Raw genomic sequence first — 20,533 nt, forward strand, 5'->3', positions numbered from 1 at the left:
ACATGATAATTAATGCCATTTTTTCTGCCTTATCAATAAGTTTACTTGGTTGAAATATTTCATTTAAGCAGTATCTTACTACTGTGACAACAGTGTTTCTCTCTGATGAAAAGCTGGATCACAGCTTCTATCCCCTTTACTGAGATGGCAGAAGTGGGCACCATAAAGAGCTGTTTGCACCCAGTGTGCCAACACTTTCTTCTTACAAGTATATGTAAGCAGTTTTCACTTTGTGAAGTACCTGTTCAAACTAATGAGCTTTGTGGTGAGTTAGTTTTTCATAAGCTACACACTGTTCTGACAGTGTCATGCTGATTCTCTGACCCTGAGAAATCACATTTGCTCAGGACCACCTTGGGTCTTAGAGAGAAGTTAACTTTGCTTCAAACAATGCTCCAGATACTCTAGTCCTGTATGAAATGGCCTGTCAGTCATGTGAGTCTTAATCATAAACTCATCTAAAGCCTTAGAAAACTTCTTGGCTTGTCTGAGGTGATTTGCTGCAGGAATCTCACACAACCCAGAACAGATGGCAAATTTTGTGCCCTAAGCAATGTAGCTTCCTTTTGCCCAATTTGCATTCCCTCCCTCAGTTTAGGGACTACTGTATGCTTTCCCTGACTGTCACCAGTGTGGGTATTCTTTTATACCCGTCTGTCCTTGGGATTGGCTGCAACAGCATCAATAATATTAAATAGAATGAGATAAATTTAGTGGTAACTATAGCGTAGAAACTTCCAAGTGATTTCAGAACATGAGATGGTTAAGGATTCTCAGCAGCCAAGACACAGCAAGCTTAGTGGCACAGCATATGTCCAGGAACATAGCTAATGTCTGATTTGTTCACGTGAAGGGAACATGCATTACGCTGCAGACTAGAGTCTCTATGACATGTCTTCCTCTGACTCAGGCAGTATTTGTTGAATTTAAATTGCTACTTAATATGGTACATTTCACCTCCAGCTGTGAATTAGTCCACTCATGAAAAGGTAATTTCTTTTTCAACATTGTAGAAAAGAGAATATTATTAGTGTATTTTTATATACTTACTGTTTATTTCTGAGGATAGGTGTAAGTCTTTTCTCTGTCTTTTTTTCCCTATTTCTCTGTCTTTGTCTTTCTCTGTCTCTCTGTCTCTCTCTCTGTCTCTCTCTGTCTCTCTCTCTCTATATATAAATATATATTTGTCCATATATGCAGTATGTGCATGTATGCATACATATGTGTGGATGTGTGTGTGGAGGCTACACTACAACCTCAGATGTCATTCATTCCTCTAGCAGTCTTTTTGAGATTGGGTCTCTCATGGTCTAGAGCTACCTTCAAAATAAGGTAGGGTAGCTGCCTATCATGTTCTAGGGACCTGTCTATCTCCCTTTCCCTAGTGCTGGGATTATAAATCCATGCCACCAAATGTAGTTTTGAAAATGTGTGGTCTGAGGAATGACCTTAGGTCCTTGTGCTTTCAAAACAGGCACTTTATCTACCTTCTCTCCCCAAGCCCTGGGTTTTATTCTAAATCATACACAATCTCTATCTGTGTGGAGCATGAGGCTGAGGAAGTGAAACTGGGTTATGTAGACATGAAACTTTTTCCCAAAGAACAGACTAAATAAACTCTTCTGTAAATTATTGGTGTCAACATCTTCAGATCATTTGAATACTGTTAATCAAGACTCCATCATAAGTTTGGATTGCCAAGGAAAGTATGTCTAACTTGAACAATGTTCTATAGACGTGAAATTCTGGTTACCTCCATCAGTTTTGCAATAACAGGGAAATATGATTTAGACTGTAAAGTGGTTTGGAGTGTAATCAGGCAGAGAAAAGTACTTTCAAGGAAGGATCCTTCAGCAGCTGCATTAAACAATTCCGACTCTCTATCTGCTACATTTAACCCAAAGAGCGAATTATATGATCGCAGACACAGTTGAGTCTCAGTACAGTTACCCAAACAAAAGATAAATTAATGCTTATAAGGTGGTCATAGCCAGCACAGTGGGAGGAAATTGATGCTGAAGCTGAAGTTCTCAGTCTTTGCACTTAAACAGAAGCGGAACATTATTCTAGCACCCTACTTAGTAATGTGTTATTCCTAACTTAAAAACATTATCTTCTGCCTACCAAAAGTAGAGTGAAAATCTTCCTATGCTGAGAGAAAAGTGGGGAGCACATCTTTTGAATGGCAGCGACCCAAAGGATGATTATGTATCCAGCTTTTTATTGAAAGAGCTCAGGGATATAAGGGGGAAGGCAAAAAAAAAAAAAAAAAAAAAAAAAAAAAAAAAAAAAAAAAAAAAAAAAAAAAAGTGGTCAGCCGCACTGTTACTGTGCTGTGGATTTTGATGAAGATGCCAGAAATGTCGACTGGGGCAAAGGTGGACTCTGTAGTAAATTATGCTAAGTAACCTGGACACATAGAAGATGGAATTAGGTACATTATCTCTCACTGTACACAGAAGTAAGCTCAAAAGGGAGTGAAGACCTTCACATAAGAACGGAAACTTTGAAACAGATAGCAGAACACTGTGGAAATTTTTCTGATGGACACAGGGAAAAAGACTTTCTGAGTCCTTCAACAGCAAAAGAGAGAGGTAACTGAAAAGTGACAAATAATGCCACATGAAATTCAAAGCTTCTGTACAGGAGAGGAAACAACAGATGGAGAGGCATTCTACAGAAGAGAAAGTCTGTCAACACCTTTGGCAGCGGTTTAGTACCCAAATATACAAAGAGTTCAAAATCTAAATAACCCATCATCAAGTAATCCACCAGGAAAGTCTGTATAGAGATTCCTTATAATATTGTTACAAACAGTGCTAAGCCTGGAATGAACTGTATGGACTTGACTGGCCCTGACTGATTGATAATTATATGCTGAATTAATTACTTGGTATCTAGTTCTTTTCTTTTTAAAAGTTATCTCATTTTCAAAGATTTCCTATCTACTACACCACGAAAGTAAATTTACATTCTTTCTTATTTATTTATTTATTTATTTATTAGATATTTTATTTACACTTCAGATGCCATCCCCTTTCCCCATTCCCCCCTTAGAAAACCCCTATCCCATGCCCCCCAAAACCAAAACCAAAATCAAACCAAACTAACTAAACAACTAACCAACTAAAAATTTAAACAAACAAAAAAATCAAAACAGAGTTACTTTACGACTGAGCTCTATCACACCTGGGCTACACCGGAAGGAAATCTCCAGATAGGAGGAGTCCATGCACATGGGTGCATGGGCGTGTGCTTGTGCATGTGTGTTCTTATGTGTTTGGGCTACATTTGTGTATATATGCCTGCTAGACTCAAGGTTAACTTTGGGTGTCTTCCTTGATCACATCACCTTATATATTGAATCAGGGTCTCATCCTTGAACCCAGAACTTTCAGATTCAGCTCTAGCTAGCAGCTGGGTTCCTTTGTCTCTGCATCTTGCATTGGAGATTACAGGCTACCTGCCATGCCTACTGGCTTTTATGTGAGTGCTAGGAATCCACACTCTGATGTCAGGGATGCAAGCCTAGTGCTTCGGTCACTGAGATATCACCCCAGTCTTAACATTCAAGTTTTCTTCAGAAGTAGATTTTATTTTCAGCAATTGATCTGTGAACTACCTCTGTAATAGCAGTGCATTGAATAGGTCTATACCTGAAGACACTTAAGGTGGTGTAGTTTGGTGAGATCAAAGGTAGATCATTGTAATTGGTAGTGAATTTATTCTTACTGATTTCAATACGAGATTGTTAAGCATTAACAGAAGCAGGGTAGGCTACATAGCTCAGGGTAGAAAATTGTATTGTCTACCCTGGGTCAGACTGGCCTGCTGGGCGTCAGCGGCCTGCAGGGAGTGAGGAGGGTACACATTTATCCAATGACATGAGATCTGGATCTTCTGTTTATGTTAACTTCAATTTTCTTATACACTTTGTTTTCTGTGATTTCCCATTTCCAAAATTCTGTTAAGGAAACCCTTTGCAAGGTCTGGTGGATTGAGGTCAGCTGCTAGCCTGAAAACCCAGTCAAGGTGGGATCATTTTGTTGCTATAAGAAAACATTTTTCTAAGTAACAAGTAACAAGTAAACAACTTACAAATAAATCTTTGGAAATTTTTCTTATAAATTGCTTACATAGATTTCCATACCACATCCAAGTGTAAAGTCAAACAAATAGGTAAACACACACACACACACACACACACACACACACACACACACAAACTCTATGAAAACTAACCATGAGAAGGGTTCCAAAAACCCTTTCTTTTCAAATAAAAAGATTAAAAGTTTGTTTCTCCTATGCTGGATTCATTTTTCCCTGTACAGACACATTTCGGTTTCTAACTGGCTTCATGATTAGCTAGGATCAGCTCAGCACAGCAAACATACCCATAAGCTTCCTTTCATCATGGTATCACAGTGGAAGACAACATTTGAAACTAAGACTGTCAATAAGGAATGTACTTCTTACCTTGTCAGAAGGTTTGAAAGGATTTCCTTGCCCACTAATTCCACCGCTGATACTAAATCCAAGCCCAGGGTTCTTTTCTATTCTCACACAGAACTAAGAAAAAAAGACAGAAAAAGTCACCAACTAGCCATTACAGCTATTTTTCCAACAAGGTTTGCAATTCACTCATGTTTCTAGTGAGCCCATGTTGATCTGGTGTAAACAACACAAATTTCATTAAAGGAGTAGTGTCCTCTATATTTCTGCATGCTCATGAGGCTTACTGGCATCTAAAGACAGTTCCTGACATATAGAAATATATGGGGTGAGGCAGTGTTTGTCATTCTATACACATGTCCAGACTACTTAGAAAAGACTGTACAGACAAGTGAGAGAAAGCAGTGATGGCGATTTAAATATGGTCACGGAGAACATCTTTGGAAGGCCTGGTAGCATTTAGAGATATTAGCGCTTTTCGTTTGAGAAAGGACTCACAAATGGGGGGAGGGGGCGTTTGAAATGGAATCAAAGCACTGAGGGAAAAGGGGATTGAGTTTTGTAGCAGCTGCTGAGGTGGGAGAGGAAGAAATAGAAGGAAAACCTTATGGTCACAAGGTTAGAGAATGTGGTCTGTGAGACAGAGACTGGGCAGGTACAGTGCTCAGGGCTGTGGGGAGTATTTATACCATTACTCCCACAGGCATCAGACAGTTTTAGATGGATGGCCTACTGTGGGCAGAGGCTGCAATGCAGTGGAATGGGTGTTTATGTTAATGTAAACTGCAGAGGAAGCATCTACAGAGGAAGCTGGTAGGAAGACACTGGGAAACCTCAACAGATGAAGAAATCTGGGTGATCCGAATTAGGGAAAATACTGCCTTTGCATATAGGGTGGGAAATAATGACAGCTTTGTGACTAAGAGGCAGCATTCTGTTGTTAAAGGAAGAGAAAAGAGATTCATTAAATGATAGGTACAGAGCAAGCAGGGGAGCCTTGTGGTACCAGATGGCAGCAGTGAGGTGACTGACAGGTCAAGAAAGAAAATGGTGAGGTTCACACTGGTATATGCTTTGTGTTTAATTAATACACAGAAGAAACGTTCTTAAAGATGATGGAATGACTGGCTGATTAAGCAACTTTATGCCTCTGGCTAGCACTCACCCACCCTCTTAACCTGTTAAACTCCAATGCCCAAAGCACTCTCTATTTTAAACACATCTTTTCTTAGGTGGTTTAAGATAAACATGAATCACATTTCATACTTAATTAAGATGTACTTGAGTTGCCAGACTTTAGATGAACTAAGCTTACTTAGAGGCACCATCCTTAGCATACTATTCTTGTTCCTAAAATGATATCTGACTGTCTTGTGGTTCACAAAGGCAAAAAAATCATCCACTAATGTGATTTATATTTTTAACTCATCAGTCAGTAATTTGTAAATTATAAGTTAGCACAGTTGCAAAGAACACTTTATATTTTCACTTCAAAGATACACGTAATTGCAATTTCTCCTTCAACTGATCTGGATTTGTTAAAACTAGTTTTCATAGGATAGCAAAAATTAGCTTATAATAGCTTATAATTTACATGACTCACAGCCTATAAGTATGAATATAAAACAGTTTGATGTAGCTTGAGGGAATATTTTAGCTGTATTTTATGTAGCATTTTGCATCTTTACTACTATTTATTAATTAGAAAATGACAGAAGAACATCCCATGTATTTGGATTTGCCCACAGATGCATGCATTTTTTCCTCATTTGTGGGTCTTAGATTTTTTATAGACACATAAAGTCATGTATATACATATGACACAAGGTAGATACATAACTATCTAAAGCAGTGGTTCTCAACCTGTGTGTCACGACCCCTTTAGGGTTTGTCAAACAACCCTTTCACAGGGGTCATCTAAGACCACCAGAAATAACAGAAAACATATATCTTTACATGGATATATCCATGTTATGTAAATATCCATGGATATTTACATGTTATGGATCATAACAGTAGCAAAACTTTTACTATAGGAAGTAGCAGCAAAAATAATTTTATGGTTGGGGGTCACCACAATATGAGGACTGTATTAAAGGGTTGCAGTATTAGGAAGGTTGAGGACCACTGATCTCAGAGAAGAAGAGGATCATGGGAAAGGAGAGGAAAGAGGGGAAGAGGTTATTGAAAGGAGGACACTATTATTTTTTATATGAAAACATCCTTGTGGAAACCCAGTACTGTATACAATGAAGAACATGGAAACACACACAGACACACACTCATGTATGCACACTCACATGGATATGCACAGACATGAAAACACACACACTCACACATGTACAGTCATATGGACACACACACACAGATATGGACACACACACTCAGACATGCACACTCATATGGACACTCACAGACATGAACACATACACTCACACATGCACACTCACATGGATATACACACAGACATGAATACACACAGACTCACTTGTGTACACTCACATTGACACATACATACCCACATGCACACTCATATGGACACTTACACACATGTACACTCATTCATGTACACATGGGTACATATAAAAGTATCTATGCAACAACAACAACAAATCTGACTCTATCTCATTAAAACTGTACTTAAATAACATGGGTTCCCTTATGTCATTATAAAACAAGGAACAATAGAACCAATTTCTTTTACTTGGGCAATTTCCACAAGTAGATTCTAGACATCCTTTTAAAACATTTATTTATTTATTTTATGTATTCACCGTTGCTCCCTTCAGACACATCAGAAGAGGGCATCAGACCCCATTGCAGATGGTTGTGAGCCACCATGTGGTTGCTGGAAATTGAACTCAGGACATTTGGAAGAGCCTTCAGTGCTCTTAACCACTGAGCCATCTCTCCAGCCCCCGTCATCCTTTTAAAAGGAAATGATTATATTTAATTTATATTACTGAAAATCTGGAATGTGCTAAAAAGCTAAAAAACAGTACTGCTGGTGCCAGTTCTGGGAAGTGTTCTCAGTACATTTTTAACATTTGAAATAGTAAAGGTGACACTTGTTTCACTGTGACAAAGAGACATTAGCTGTGACCTGCATCTCAGCTATTTCTAAAATGCTCATGTGTATGAGATCAGTAGGTGGTGACTGGGGTCTCCTACTAAAGTCTCTGAGATGGAGGATTTCTCTTGTGGTGAGGGGTTTCACATGCCTGCTGTGGCCTAAGGAAGAGAGCGAGAACCTCACAGGAAAGAGAAGCTGAAAAGGACTGGAATGCAACATTTTTACAAAAGGCCCAGAAGTTAATAAATAGCTTATTTAGTGAAAATCATTATTTCAGTTTTTCTCTTCAGAGACGAAATGAAATGTCTATCTAAAGCACAGTGAATCTATGTGCTTCCTGAATGTTGCTTGACTGGATATTTCTGGTCTGTGTTGATCTCACCGTAATTAGAACAGTAGGCCTTAGAGAAACCTGCTTCTGGAACACACTAGGGAGGTGAAAGCAAATGCCAAGAAATGCGCAGTATCAGTAAGGGCAGCTCTACCTAAAGACCTTCATCCAGAGACGAAGGGAGTGAGCAAGGAAAGTCAGGGCTAAGGATTTCCTTTTGAAAGATGGGAACATTAAAAAATTATATTACAGTGATGTTACCCAGCTATATAAATACTAATATATAACCTGTGTACTTTAAATATACCAGTTTATGGAATGTAAATTTTATGTATAATGTAGTTAAAAACAGCAAGATCATTATGACCAAAAGACGGATCAGTAAGGAACAGAAGGCAATTTGAGCAGAGGCTAGACCCTCACAGACATTATACTATTCTGTAAGGGTACAGGCAGGGGCTAGATCCTCACAGACATTATACTATCCTGTTAAGGTTTAAAACAAATTCAGCAATCTATCGAAAGCCAATGAATCATTTTAAGTAAAGAAGTGCTATGGCATAGATTTCATTTTAAGAAAGCCAACTCTGGCAGCAGAACAGATCAGAGGGAGGTATACTGGAAAGAGACAATTTAGGAGGTTTCAGAAGTAGTTGGAGTGGGTGGGGTGTGGGTGGTAGGGACGATGTGAAACTTAGGATGTTCATGACAGAGGTGAGCTGTGAGAAAGGGGAATCAGAAACTTTTGGTCATAGCAGAAAGCTGAATAGAAGGTCCTTGAGTGAGAAGTGGAAGTCTGGAGACAGGCAGGGGTGTGGAAGAAAGGGCATGGAAGAAAATTAACAGCTCTTTTGACCATGTTTACCAAGTGCTTGGAAAACCAAGGTGGAGAGAGGTGGAAGACATAGCTCAGTCAGTGTATTCAGACAGCTGGAGTGGGAGTGCAGGAGGGAGGGCCAGGACTGGGGACAGAGAATTAAGAATCATCCAGCCTGGGAATGAATGCTGTCATTGAGGGGATGGTGTGGACCAGGCTGGACACTGGGCCATTCAAGTACTTAGAGGTCAGGAACAGAAGAGGTGTAGTCATCTCAGGATGAAAGTTTGTGAGCTATCCTGAAAAATGAAGCTCATGAAGCAGTGGCTGACAGATGGTGACCTCAGACATTTCAGTTAGCTGCTGTCTTATCACCTGCTGGAAGTGTGTGCAAGACTTCAAGGGAGGTTTGCAGCTCTTGGAGTGGCTGAAGAAAAGCTATATTATGTTAAATGATATAAGAAAAAAGGCTTGAAAAGCCTGTTAAAACTACCCATTACTTATCAAAATCTGCAAGGAAATCACATCTCGAGCTCTTTAGAATGGTTGTTATAAACAACAACAAACTAACAAATGATGGTTACCTTGAAAGAGAAGCACTCTTGTGTCAGGTGTTCACATGTGATTTAGTACATTATGGAGAAGAGTGAAGTCTCTGTCCTCTGACTTAGCTGTCTCACTTCTGGGCAAGTAGTCAAAGGAAGTGTACTAATCATACCAAAGAGAAGCCTGCACATTCATGTTTACCACAGAGCTATGCCTGGATGAACAGACAAAAACAAAAACAAAAACACCCCGGGAGATGCATGGTGGAATGCAGTGTATACAGCCAGTGAAATGCAGTGGATACAGCTAGTGGAATGCAGTGTATACAGCCTGTGGGTGCAGTGGATACAGACAATGGAATGCAGTGGATATAGACAGTGGAATGCAGTGGATATAGACAGTGGAATGAGACTTGACTCTACAGAATGAAACCCTGGCATTTGCAGTAAGGTAGATAGAATCAGACAAGCCTATGTTAAGAGAATAAAGCCAAAGTCACAAAGGTGAGTACAGTATGTTCTCCTTCTTATATTGGGGCTTCAAAAAAAATCAACATGAGCATGGAACAATGATCTCTAGAGTTTGGATATTAGCAAGGTGAAGGTGGGTAATGTAAGCTGTACTAGATTAGTGTCCTAGGTTAGTGCCCTAGATTAGTGAGTGTGTGTCTGAATCTTACTAATATGTGCAAGTAATACATGCTATGAAAAATATAGGTTAGCACATTTTCAGGACTCTCTTTCTTGTAGTTCTTAATAAGTCCTTGCTTGTTTGCCCTCTGGAAAATAATAGAAAAAAAGGAGAAAATTTCTAATTTTTAGATTAAAAAGCAATGATTTAATTAAGATAGCATACTCTGAATGGCTAGGCTGTATGCTACTATCTCCGACACCTTCAGAGATAGCTTATTCTCCAGTCAGCCCATTTTACTCCATAAAGTATTGGCATTTGTAACTATTTTCGCATAATTTTATCCAAATACATCAGAATAATGCCGTGGCTCTTATAGCTCATCATTTGGCAAAGAATGTATAGTGAATTCCATACATTGACTCTGTAAGTTGTGTGCAGTCACACGGTGGAATTCCTGAACTGTAGCATGTACTGCTCTCGATACTCTTCATAGGAACTTACTCTTGACTGTGTTATAGGTTATTGTGCCTCAGGATACAATGTAGAATACAAAACCTCACAAAACCAGGTCCTGATTCCAGGTCAGCTTCTAAATGCTATATTGCCACATTTGGGGTACTTTACTTCTCTTAGCTCTATTCAATGAGATAGATGCTGCAAACTTGGATCATAGAACTGAGAACTGAACTGTACTGGTAAATTACTGAAGGGGTTTTGGGAGGTCCCAAGCATTGTCCTGTAGTTTTCCATCTCATGGCTGCTTGGGTATCTCTATGTTCTGTGTATATAAACACATTCTGCCTTCAGTTATAAATATGCATAAAGAAAAATCAAAGATGCTATCAGTTTATTTAAAAAATAGTCAACTAGTATGGCTTCTAGATAGCGATAAAACTATTACATTGTCCAGCTAGGACACTGTTAGGCCACAGAGTACCTCAGGCAGTGGCTCTCAACTTTGGCTGAACTGTGTAGAATCACTGAGGAGTTCACAAGAATTCCCATTACCTAGGTCACAGGTAGGTGAATGAAGTGAGTTGACTTTGGAAGAAGGCCCAGATGTCAGTTTGGAAGTCCTACATTGCACTGTACAAGACTGTGTCATCTAACTCTCACCAAAACCCTTTGGGGGAATATATGCATATGTAGGAGGAAGCATGTGTGTGTGCAGGATACACTTATAAGTGTGCACATACATATAGGGGCAAGAAGTTATTACTCTTTGGTGTGATTCCTTAGGTGTCATTCACCTTGATTTATTTTTTTTTATTTCCAGAGACAGGGTTTCTCTGTATAGCCCTGGTTGTTCTGCAGACCAGGCTGGCCTTGAACTCACAGAGATCAGCCTGCTTCTGCCTCCAGAATGCTGGGATTAAAGGCATGCATCACCAGGCTTTCACTTTGGATTTTGAGATAGGTTCTTGTATTGACCTGGAACTTGTGGAGTAGTCTTTATTAGCCAGTGAGTACTAGGGAGACACTGAAATTTTCCTCCTTTAGCTCTAGATCACAAGGGTGTACAATCACACCTAGATTTTACTTGGGCTCTGTCGATAGAACCCATGTGCTCATGCTGGCACTGCAAGCAATTTACAGACTGAGACATCTCCTAGTCCTCACCAAAACCATATGAAAGTTATTGACAGGTAGTGTTGTTTTCAATTTAAAGAAAGAAACAGAACCTTAAAAGGAGCGAATGACTTGGGCAGGGTCACATAATAGTAAAAGAACTTCAGATTCTGAGCCCTGGCCCAGTGATATTTCTTGAATGACAGAGCTTGATGAGGAAAAACAGAGGTTAGGGAAGGCAAAACAGGAGAGAAGCAATCACATCCAGTGTGCCTAGCAGCTCATTAGGTGAGGCACACTCTGCTTCTGGGTGCTTGCCAGTCTTGTGGTTAATTATGCCTGTAATGTCAACTTTTTGATGGAGGGTAGTTTTTCCTGCAGAGTCAGATATGCACAGAGCCTTTGTTAAAGCATAATTTAAACTTCATTAACTTTTTAGAACCTCTGGAGAATCAGTAGCTATACATCATTATCTGACTACAGGCACCTGCCTGGCTTGTTACACATTAAATCCAACATGTAGCCTGGATCAAGAAAAGGGAAAGAGAATCATCTTGAGCATGCCTGATTCTGAGGATGATTGATACAGAGCAGGTGTAAGAAAGAGACAATGCTTGAAGCAGCTGGTGTCCCAGTGATAAATGGCTCTTAGCAACATCTGGAGAAAAGCTGGAGAAAGAAGTTAATATTGACTTGTTGTGTTTATAAAAGAAGGTTATCTAATGTGTGTAGCTCTAGATAATAACAGAGTAGACCCTTCATAAACCATGTGAGGGGTGAATAATGCCCTGAGCTTTGCTTAGTAATCTGAATAACAAAGTAAGAGGGATTAAGTGTATGTGCTAGATCTTGGTGTCTCCTCTCTGAGCTTCCTATCAGGGCTCATTTTTGTCTGGTCTCAAGGAAGGAGAACATTCTACAGTGGCGAGTGAGTTCTTGATCCTAGTCAGGGCAGGAGAGCGATCATTCTCATTATTAAGATTTTGCTACATTACAATGATCAGTAGCTTTTGGAACATCTAAAGTATTACTCTTCTAATAATTTGTTAGAGTTTTCTATACTCTGTACTATTCAACAACCAGAAAATAGGACTAAGAATATTTATCTGCAAATGAGGATGGAATAATAGTTCACCTTTCAGAACTTGCATTTTACCACAGGCCTTAGTCAACATATCCCATGCATAGAGCTTCTTTGTAACACCCAAAACCCATGCTGAAGAGCTGAATTGGGATGGACAGTGGGATGAAAGGACAGGACTGGAAGACATTGCATTTTGCATGCTTTGAAAGGGAATTTTACCAATGTGTCATTGTTTATAACCACTGGAAGCAATCATCAGTTCCTATGAAGAGTGTCATGTATGGAGGACCAATGTGCAGCATGGAGTTGTAATTTTCTGAATGTTTATTTGCTGTTACAAGAGCAGTCCTTACCTGTTCAGGATAACCGTCCATGCTCCTCTGCCCTTTCGTTTGAATTAAGCACCGTCCAGGCTGAGGTCCCCGGGTGGCTTGTGATGAGGGGATCTGGATGGGCAATGGTGACTGAAACTGCTGAATGGTCACTTTGTTGATGTTCCCTTCATATGGCTGCTGCTCCCGGCTGCGGTGCTGAAGGCTCTGTGACCCCATCAAGGTCTGAATGTGGCTGCCTGCCTGTGGAGAACAGAACCGTCAGGCCGAGTTCCCTGGGGGGCAAACAGAAGGCAGCAGTGCCACCCCATGGGTGAAAGGCTGGAAGAGGATACCCATGGGTGAGAGGGTGCCATGTGACCTTCCAGCCCAGACTGGTAAGGATAGCAAGAGAAAGGTAAGGAGGTGTTCATGGGCCTGGTGGAGATGTTTGTACAGGTGCAGATACCTGGTGGTTTGCCAAATATTACTTTATTCCTGATTTTCAGAAAACAAAATTCACATGAAAAGAATATTAAGAAAATGAGAGTTCACAATAAAAAATAAAGGGGAGTGTTAGCTGATATTTATATTGAAAAATAACCCAAAGAGACATGTAAGCAAACAGGGGACAACGATCCTGCTCCATAAGGCAAAACAGAGGAATTGCCTAAGTTCTATGACAGAAGTGAACACAAGCTTGTTCAGAAGAAAATAATCAATGATTATTAATTTGTTATATTATTAGCTCGAGAGCATCAAAAACCAATCGTGTGATAAATGCCTGTAAGATTCTGCTGCCTATGGGAAGTGAAGGGTGTTTAGAATGAGTTGCGCACTCTCCTTTGATTTAGAGCTCTTAAGGAAAATGAAAAATAAAGGAACCCATAGTGAAGATGGGTTCACATCATCTAGAGGAAAATAGTTTGCTGGATTCCAAACAAGAGGTTATTTGAAAAGAAAATACTCTAATTTACTAATTGGCAGTATGCAATGCAAAATAAACAACCCTTGGATTATAATTTATATGTCCAATTAGCTGTCTTAGCATGATGAACTATTTACTAATTTTATGAACATTAAAGATGTTTGAGTAATGGAGAATCGGAGGGAAAGTTGTGGGGTCTTTAGCCTGCACCAGTGCAAGGTGCAAACAGTTACCAGATGACAGTGACCACAATGTCATATCCACATGGACCAGGCAAATGCTTATTCCTCAAACTCATCTGTCTCTTAAGGAACCTTCCAGAAACCTTGTCACTTTCCTGCCAGAACACTGGGAGTCCTCATGGGAAGTTCAGGTGTTCTCTACCGCCATACGTTTTTCTATTCTCTTGTTTGGTAGATGGAAGCCCTGGTAAACCCAGGGTTATATTCTGAGTTGTTTTCTGAGTGACTTTACTTGGCATGGCCACTTACATGTCAGAGAGAATGATCTGAGGTTTGAGGAGGAAAGCTGACAGGGGTTGATTTCTGCATTCCTACCTGGCTCCTACCTTCACTGGTAAAAGCTTCTGCACTTTAATATATAATCTGCATGAGAAAATCAATAATGTCTGCTTGAAATCTACTCTGCTAATTAACTTCGAAATGACTCTGTCCAGAGGTGCAACAGGCTTCTCTGTTCTGACAGTTCTTAACTTTAGACATGTTTTTCTGGTGCATGTTTTCTTCTGACAGGCCAGTTTGAACTCGGGATTACATAGATGTGAGATTTGTTTTTGTGTGGTATATGTGTGTGTGTGTGTGCTTGTGCGTGTGTACACACACATGTGCGTGTATGTATGCCCAGGTGGGGGCCAGATGTTGACTCCTTAATTGTTCTCTCATTAAACCTGGAACATATTGATTCGGTTAGGCTAGCTGGCCAGTGAGTTCCAGGAACCATCAGCCTCTATTTCTTTCTCCACCTCCCTTAGTTCTAGACCTACAATTATTCCTCATGGATTTTTTTTTGTGGGTTCTGGAGATGTGAACTCAGGTCTTCCTGACTTTGTGGGCACTTTACAACTGAGCTATCCCCCTGCCCCGATTTTTGAATTGTTGAGGACATGCAGCTTATCTCATTTATTTTTTAGTGACTAGGCACAGTAAATGCAATTAACAAACACTAGGCATCACCACAAATGTGAAGAATGTCCCAAGATATTTTACGCACATTACCTCCTTGAGTTCTCATGGCAGCATTAAGAGGGGATTAGTATTATTATCCAATTTTACTGAAACTAAGGTTATGGAACAGCATTCGATGTTTCCAAGTAATTCATATAACTGGGAACTGTCAAACCAGCACTTGACAAAGCTGTTATCAAAGGTTACCCTCTTGATTATATGGTATTACACTGAAACCTGGTCTCCATTCCCAGTTCAACTGGGAACAGAAAAGGGACCATACAGAGGAGTCTTGGGGTCTGGCTGGTGTTCACAGCCAGTTTCTTAGCAGCTGTTGAAGTATTTCCCACTCAGCAGATTAGGCCTGTGGGTCTTGATGCTCTGTTTGGGACTTCACGCTTACAGGTATGCAAACAGGACAGTGTTGTTTCCCTTACTGTGAGTTAAGAAAGCTTGTGTTCTCAGATTGTGAGTGTGGAAGGGGCATGCTGTCATTCTGCAAGTGATTATGCCTGCCCACCCACTCTCCTGGGCTGTGGGCAGGGGACAGCAATGATGGCTGCAGACAGGAAAGAACAAACACCTACTTGTGTAAACTAAACAAACACTAATGACAAGACACTTAGAGGGATGTGATTCAAGGACAGGAAGTGGCACAAACGCTTTCTCAAGACGATGAGAACATTGACAATGAAGCACAACACAATGATGGCAACACAATGTCAGAGGCTATGTTTATTCAAGCAGGGGCTTCTGGGAAGTAATTCATGTGCATGTGGCCCCACTCTGTATGGGAAACACCAGCACGAAGCTTTCTGCAAAGACAGTGTGACGTTTCGAGTGACAAAAACAATCAGAGGATTCTGTAATTTTGGAGCTTTCAAGGGGAGGCTGGAGAAACCATACACATTCCATTACAGAGTTGGAATATGGTATTTTCAAGTTGGCCCCCAAACAAAGTTTACAGGGGGAAAATACTCTAATATCCTTAGAGATCATGAAAATATTTACACTAAAAACCAAAGAAAAGAATGTTGATTTGATACCAAATGCTATAACTCACTACAAATTCAACCTGAAACTAATTGGGCTTATTATAGGGAATTGCTCAGTGTTGAGAGTGTTCATACAAGATCACCACTGAGGTGATTTTCTCAGTGCTCTTTCAGACCCAAGCATGAGGTTGGAGTACACACTGGGGTATGTATTTGGGCCTGTGCCTTACTATATCCATCTTGACTCTTGAACAATTGGAAAATGCCCTGGTACAGTTGTCTCACTATCATGGGGTCAGATGAAAGTCTGACTCTATTAGGCTATCTCCAACATCCCACTGGGAGGGCAGTAGTAATCTTATTGTGGCTCTGTGGGAGGAGCCATTGAGTGCTGGAAAAATCAAACGCAGCTTCAAGGGATGACAGCTCATGGCACTTAGGATGTTCAAAAGTGCATGATTTATGTTATAAACTTAAATGGCTGCTGAAGTACGATGCCATTATCCTTTATACCCAGAGGCTAAGTAGGGTGCCAGGGCACTCAAATGACCAGCACTCAATGGCTCCTCTCACCCAGCCACAATAAAACTACTGCCTTTCCAATGGGATGTTGGAGGTGACCTAAAAGAGTCAAACTTTCATCTGAACCCATGATAGTGAGACTGTACCAGGGCATCAGAGGAAATCACTGGGGAGTTGCATCTCCACCTCAACCTACAAATATCAGGGAACTTTTGTCTGAGGTTTCAGTGAAGGCCCAAAGGGAAACATTTCTTTTTAAAAGTTATTTTGTTGAGATTTATTGATTTTTATTTTTTATGTGTATGGGTGTTCTGATGGCATGTATGCCCGTGTACTATCAGATCCTCTGGAATTAGATTTACAAATGGTTGTGAGCCACCACATTGGTGCTGGGAACTGAACCTGGGCCCTCTGGAAAAACATTTAGTGCTCTTAACCACTGAGCCATCTCTTCATTCCCAACACTTATCTTTCTATCTCTTCTTGATTGCAAGTCACACCCAATCCTTCCTAAACTGAAACAGAATCAGAGAAAGCTAGTTAAAACAGAAAGAACAAATTGGGATGGAAAGATAGCTTAGTCAAGAAAGTACTTGCCTTGCAAACAGTTGGACCTGAGTAAATTCCTAGAATTCATGTTTTAAAAGCAGGACATAATGAGATATATGTATGTTTTTAATTTGAACACTGAAGAGATGGAAACAGGGCATTCTTGGATTTTCAGGTGAATACAGGACAGTAAAAGACCCTGTCTCAAAAACATAGGTAAAAAGACAGTATCCTCTGGCATTTACACACATACACACCCATGAACAAGTACAGGCCCTTCACAACATGAATACACACCTCCCCCCACCACACACTGTACACATACACTACATACACTACACACCACACATACCACATATCACATACATGCTACACATTACACACCATACCTGCTACATGTTGTGTGTTAAAATAAGATACAGAGTTTTATAACAGAATATAAATCTCAAGGGGAAAATGACTCCTCATACCAAGATTCAGCAAAATCTCAGATGCAATGAAAGTAAACATTCAATAGATGTCTCTACTGAGAAGATTAGGGTTTTAGAATTACGGTCTTTTAAGGCAGTCATCAAGAAAAAAAACCCCTGTGATTGACTATACACACCCATTATATTTGGAAAAATAAAAGCTACCAGCAAAGAAATATAATACCTCAGTCAACACAGAGCGGCAGAAAGAAAAAAAAAACATGGGGATTTTAGATTTTCTATTCTAATAAAGTGGTTAAAATAGAAAGCCCAGTTGCTGGAGAATCTTAGTGAGAGACCACAGAGAGCTGGGAATTAGGACAAGAGAAATCATCTAGTCTTAATAACAGAGAAAGAACACAGTGGAAAAAGTCTTAAAAGCCTGTGGGACTACACAGTGTTTTGGTAATCATATTGTCAGGAGGATGAGGGAAATAAAGTAGAGCCAAAAAAAAAAAATGCTCCCAGAATAAATAATTCCCTGGGGTTGGGGAGGGGACTCAGCAGTTAAGACCATGTTTGCCCTTGCAATGCCCAATATTCACACCCTGGAGCTCACAACCTTCTGTGACTCCAGCTATGGAGGATCTGACACCCTCTTCATTTTCATGGGCACTGCACATACACATAATTAAAAATAAAATAAATCTTAAAAAGTAATCCCCCCAAACCTGGAAATTTGGTGACTGAGAAGATGTAACAGGTTCAGGAAGCAGAGAAAAACAAGGTGCGTGTACAGACACAGCTTAATCTGATGACTAAATGCTAAGGGCAAACAGAACTTTCAAAGCAACTAGAGGAAAAGATGACACCTTCTCTACAAGGGAAAAACAATTTGAATGCCAGCAGATGTCTCACCGGAAGCCAGGAATGACAGAAGGAAATTACATAATTTTCAAGCACTGGAAAGAATTAACCATCAGCTCAAATTCTCTAACTGTTCAAGTATTCTTTAGCAATGAACAGGGAATCAGAACAGTTTCAAATGAAGGAAATGAGGGGAATTGTTGTCCCAAGAACTCTCTTAAAATAGAGTCATAAGGCAGTTCACCAGCAGGAAGGCAGCTCACTAGCAGGAAGGAAATGGGAAAAGAAAAAGCTGGTATTGGGAAGAAGGGGGAAAACATTGCCAAAAGAGCTGCCAGTGGATAAATTGACTTTCCTTTCCTTAAGTTTGTAAACTTTCTTTTTATGTTCAAAACAAAATTATGACACTATCTGATGTAACTACATGCAGACCCACACAGGTCAGATGCAAGGGGAGTCTGCATCCTACAAGGCAGGTGAGACCAGGAAGGTGGGGGGCGGGGATCAGGTCTGTGCTCTGTGCTTTAGCCTCTAAATCATGACACCAGTAGATTTGTAAGCTCATTCATATTCTCTCTCTCTCTCTCTCTCTCTCTCTCTCTCTCTCTCTCTCTCTCTCTCTCTCTCTCTCTCTCTCCCCTCCAGGAGCAGCACTACAAAACATATGTAGAAGGTCACACTAAAAACATAATAATAAATGATAATGAAATTCTAGGAAACAGGAAAAAGAACCTCAGAAGCAACAAAATTCACAAACAAATGTAAAAAATATCAAATGGAATTAAAACATTGATGTATCTTATTACTGTTTTGTATGTATATGTGTGGTGAATATGTGTATCTGTATCAACATGTTTGTGAGTGTGCACATGTGGGTATATGTGTACATGTGCATGTGAAGGCTAGAGGTTGATGTTGGCAGTGTTTCCCAGTTGCTCTCCACTTTAGTTTTGAAACATTCTCTGACTGAACCTGAATTTCCTAATTGAGCATGACTGATAAGCAAAACCCAGGAATCTGTATCCACCTGCCTTCTCAGCACCAGGACTGTACGTGTGCAACTGCTGTTTCTAGCTTTGCACTTGGTTTCTGGAGATATGAACTCTGATACTCAGACTTGTATGTGGCAAGACTGTCAACTGATCCATTTTCTCAGCTTCTTAATTCTTACTTTAAACATAGTCATGTAGACAAGCTAAACATGTCTATGAAGTGACTTTGTGTGAATGTTACTGAAAGGAAAAGAAAAATTGATTGTGTGAGACTGAATATAAAAGATGTCAGAACAAAAACTTTGCTAGAGACAGATTGAAATTTTATACTATGAAAGAAGTTCAGTTCATCAAAAAGCTCTACCTGTCCTACATATAGTCAGACAATGAAGGTGCAGATATGGCAAACAAAAATTATTGAACTACAAGAGAACTTTAATATTCATTTCTAAATAACAGAAAAATCTATCAAGAATATAAAATACAGAGGAACCCAATACCACCACCAACTGACCACATCTGATTATTATGTCTAGAATTCTCCCCAGTTGACTACAGGACTCTGTCTAGACCATGACCTAAATTGAAAATCAATTCTCAACAAGTTGCCTAAAGTCACACTAAAGGTGTGACTCCAACAATAATTTACTTATACAATATGCCAGTAACAGAAGGATGGATGCTCCTCAAACACCACAAATAATATATTTCTAAGTAGTCCAGGCTCAAAGAGGAAGCCCAGGGCAAGTAAGACAGTGCATTGAAACAGAGTCCATGAAAATATGATATATTAAGGTCTGTAGAACACAGCTAAACACAACTAGGAGGGAGAGTCACAACACCAAATTCATCTGCTGAATCAAAGACATGAACAGCCTCCTTCAGTGACAGCAGAGAAAATCAGCAAAGCAAAGACATTAGGACTCTGAGACACTAAGCATTAGCAGGGACTTTCTGAAAATGACTCCAGTGACTCAGGAAATAACACTAACAATTGATAAATGAGATTTAATGAATGAAATGAAATGGATTCTACACAGCAAAGGAAACACTTAAATGAGTAAAGAAACAGGATAGAAAGAAATCTTCACCAGGTATCTATCTGATAGCATATCTAGAATACTTAAGATCTAAATAACAAGAAATCAACCATGTCAATGAAGAAACTAATGAAATGAGTAGATGGTTCTCAGAATACAAAATGACCAATAAACAGATGAGGCTATTCACCTTCTATACCCTTCAGGGAAGTGCAAATTAAAACTATATT

General features: G+C 39.8%; 1 protein-coding gene across 5 annotated transcripts in view; it reads right to left on the minus strand.

Moving 5' to 3' along the window:
• The window catches only part of Lrrc7 (leucine rich repeat containing 7), a 435,124-nt gene that overhangs the window by 24,336 nt on the left and 390,255 nt on the right, over window positions 1-20,533 (minus strand). For all 5 annotated transcript variants that reach the window (XM_076933445.1, XM_076933443.1, XM_076933446.1 and 2 more), the window contains 2 exons: window positions 12,859-13,080; window positions 4,477-4,569 (listed from right to left, as the gene is read on the minus strand). In XM_076933445.1, the coding sequence (XP_076789560.1) occupies window positions 4,477-4,569; window positions 12,859-13,080 (315 nt within the window). The remainder of the gene's footprint in view (window positions 1-4,476; window positions 4,570-12,858; window positions 13,081-20,533) is intronic.

This window comes from Arvicanthis niloticus, chromosome 4 (assembly GCF_011762505.2).
Source record: "Arvicanthis niloticus isolate mArvNil1 chromosome 4, mArvNil1.pat.X, whole genome shotgun sequence".
NCBI classification, from domain to species: domain Eukaryota; kingdom Metazoa; phylum Chordata; class Mammalia; order Rodentia; family Muridae; genus Arvicanthis; species Arvicanthis niloticus.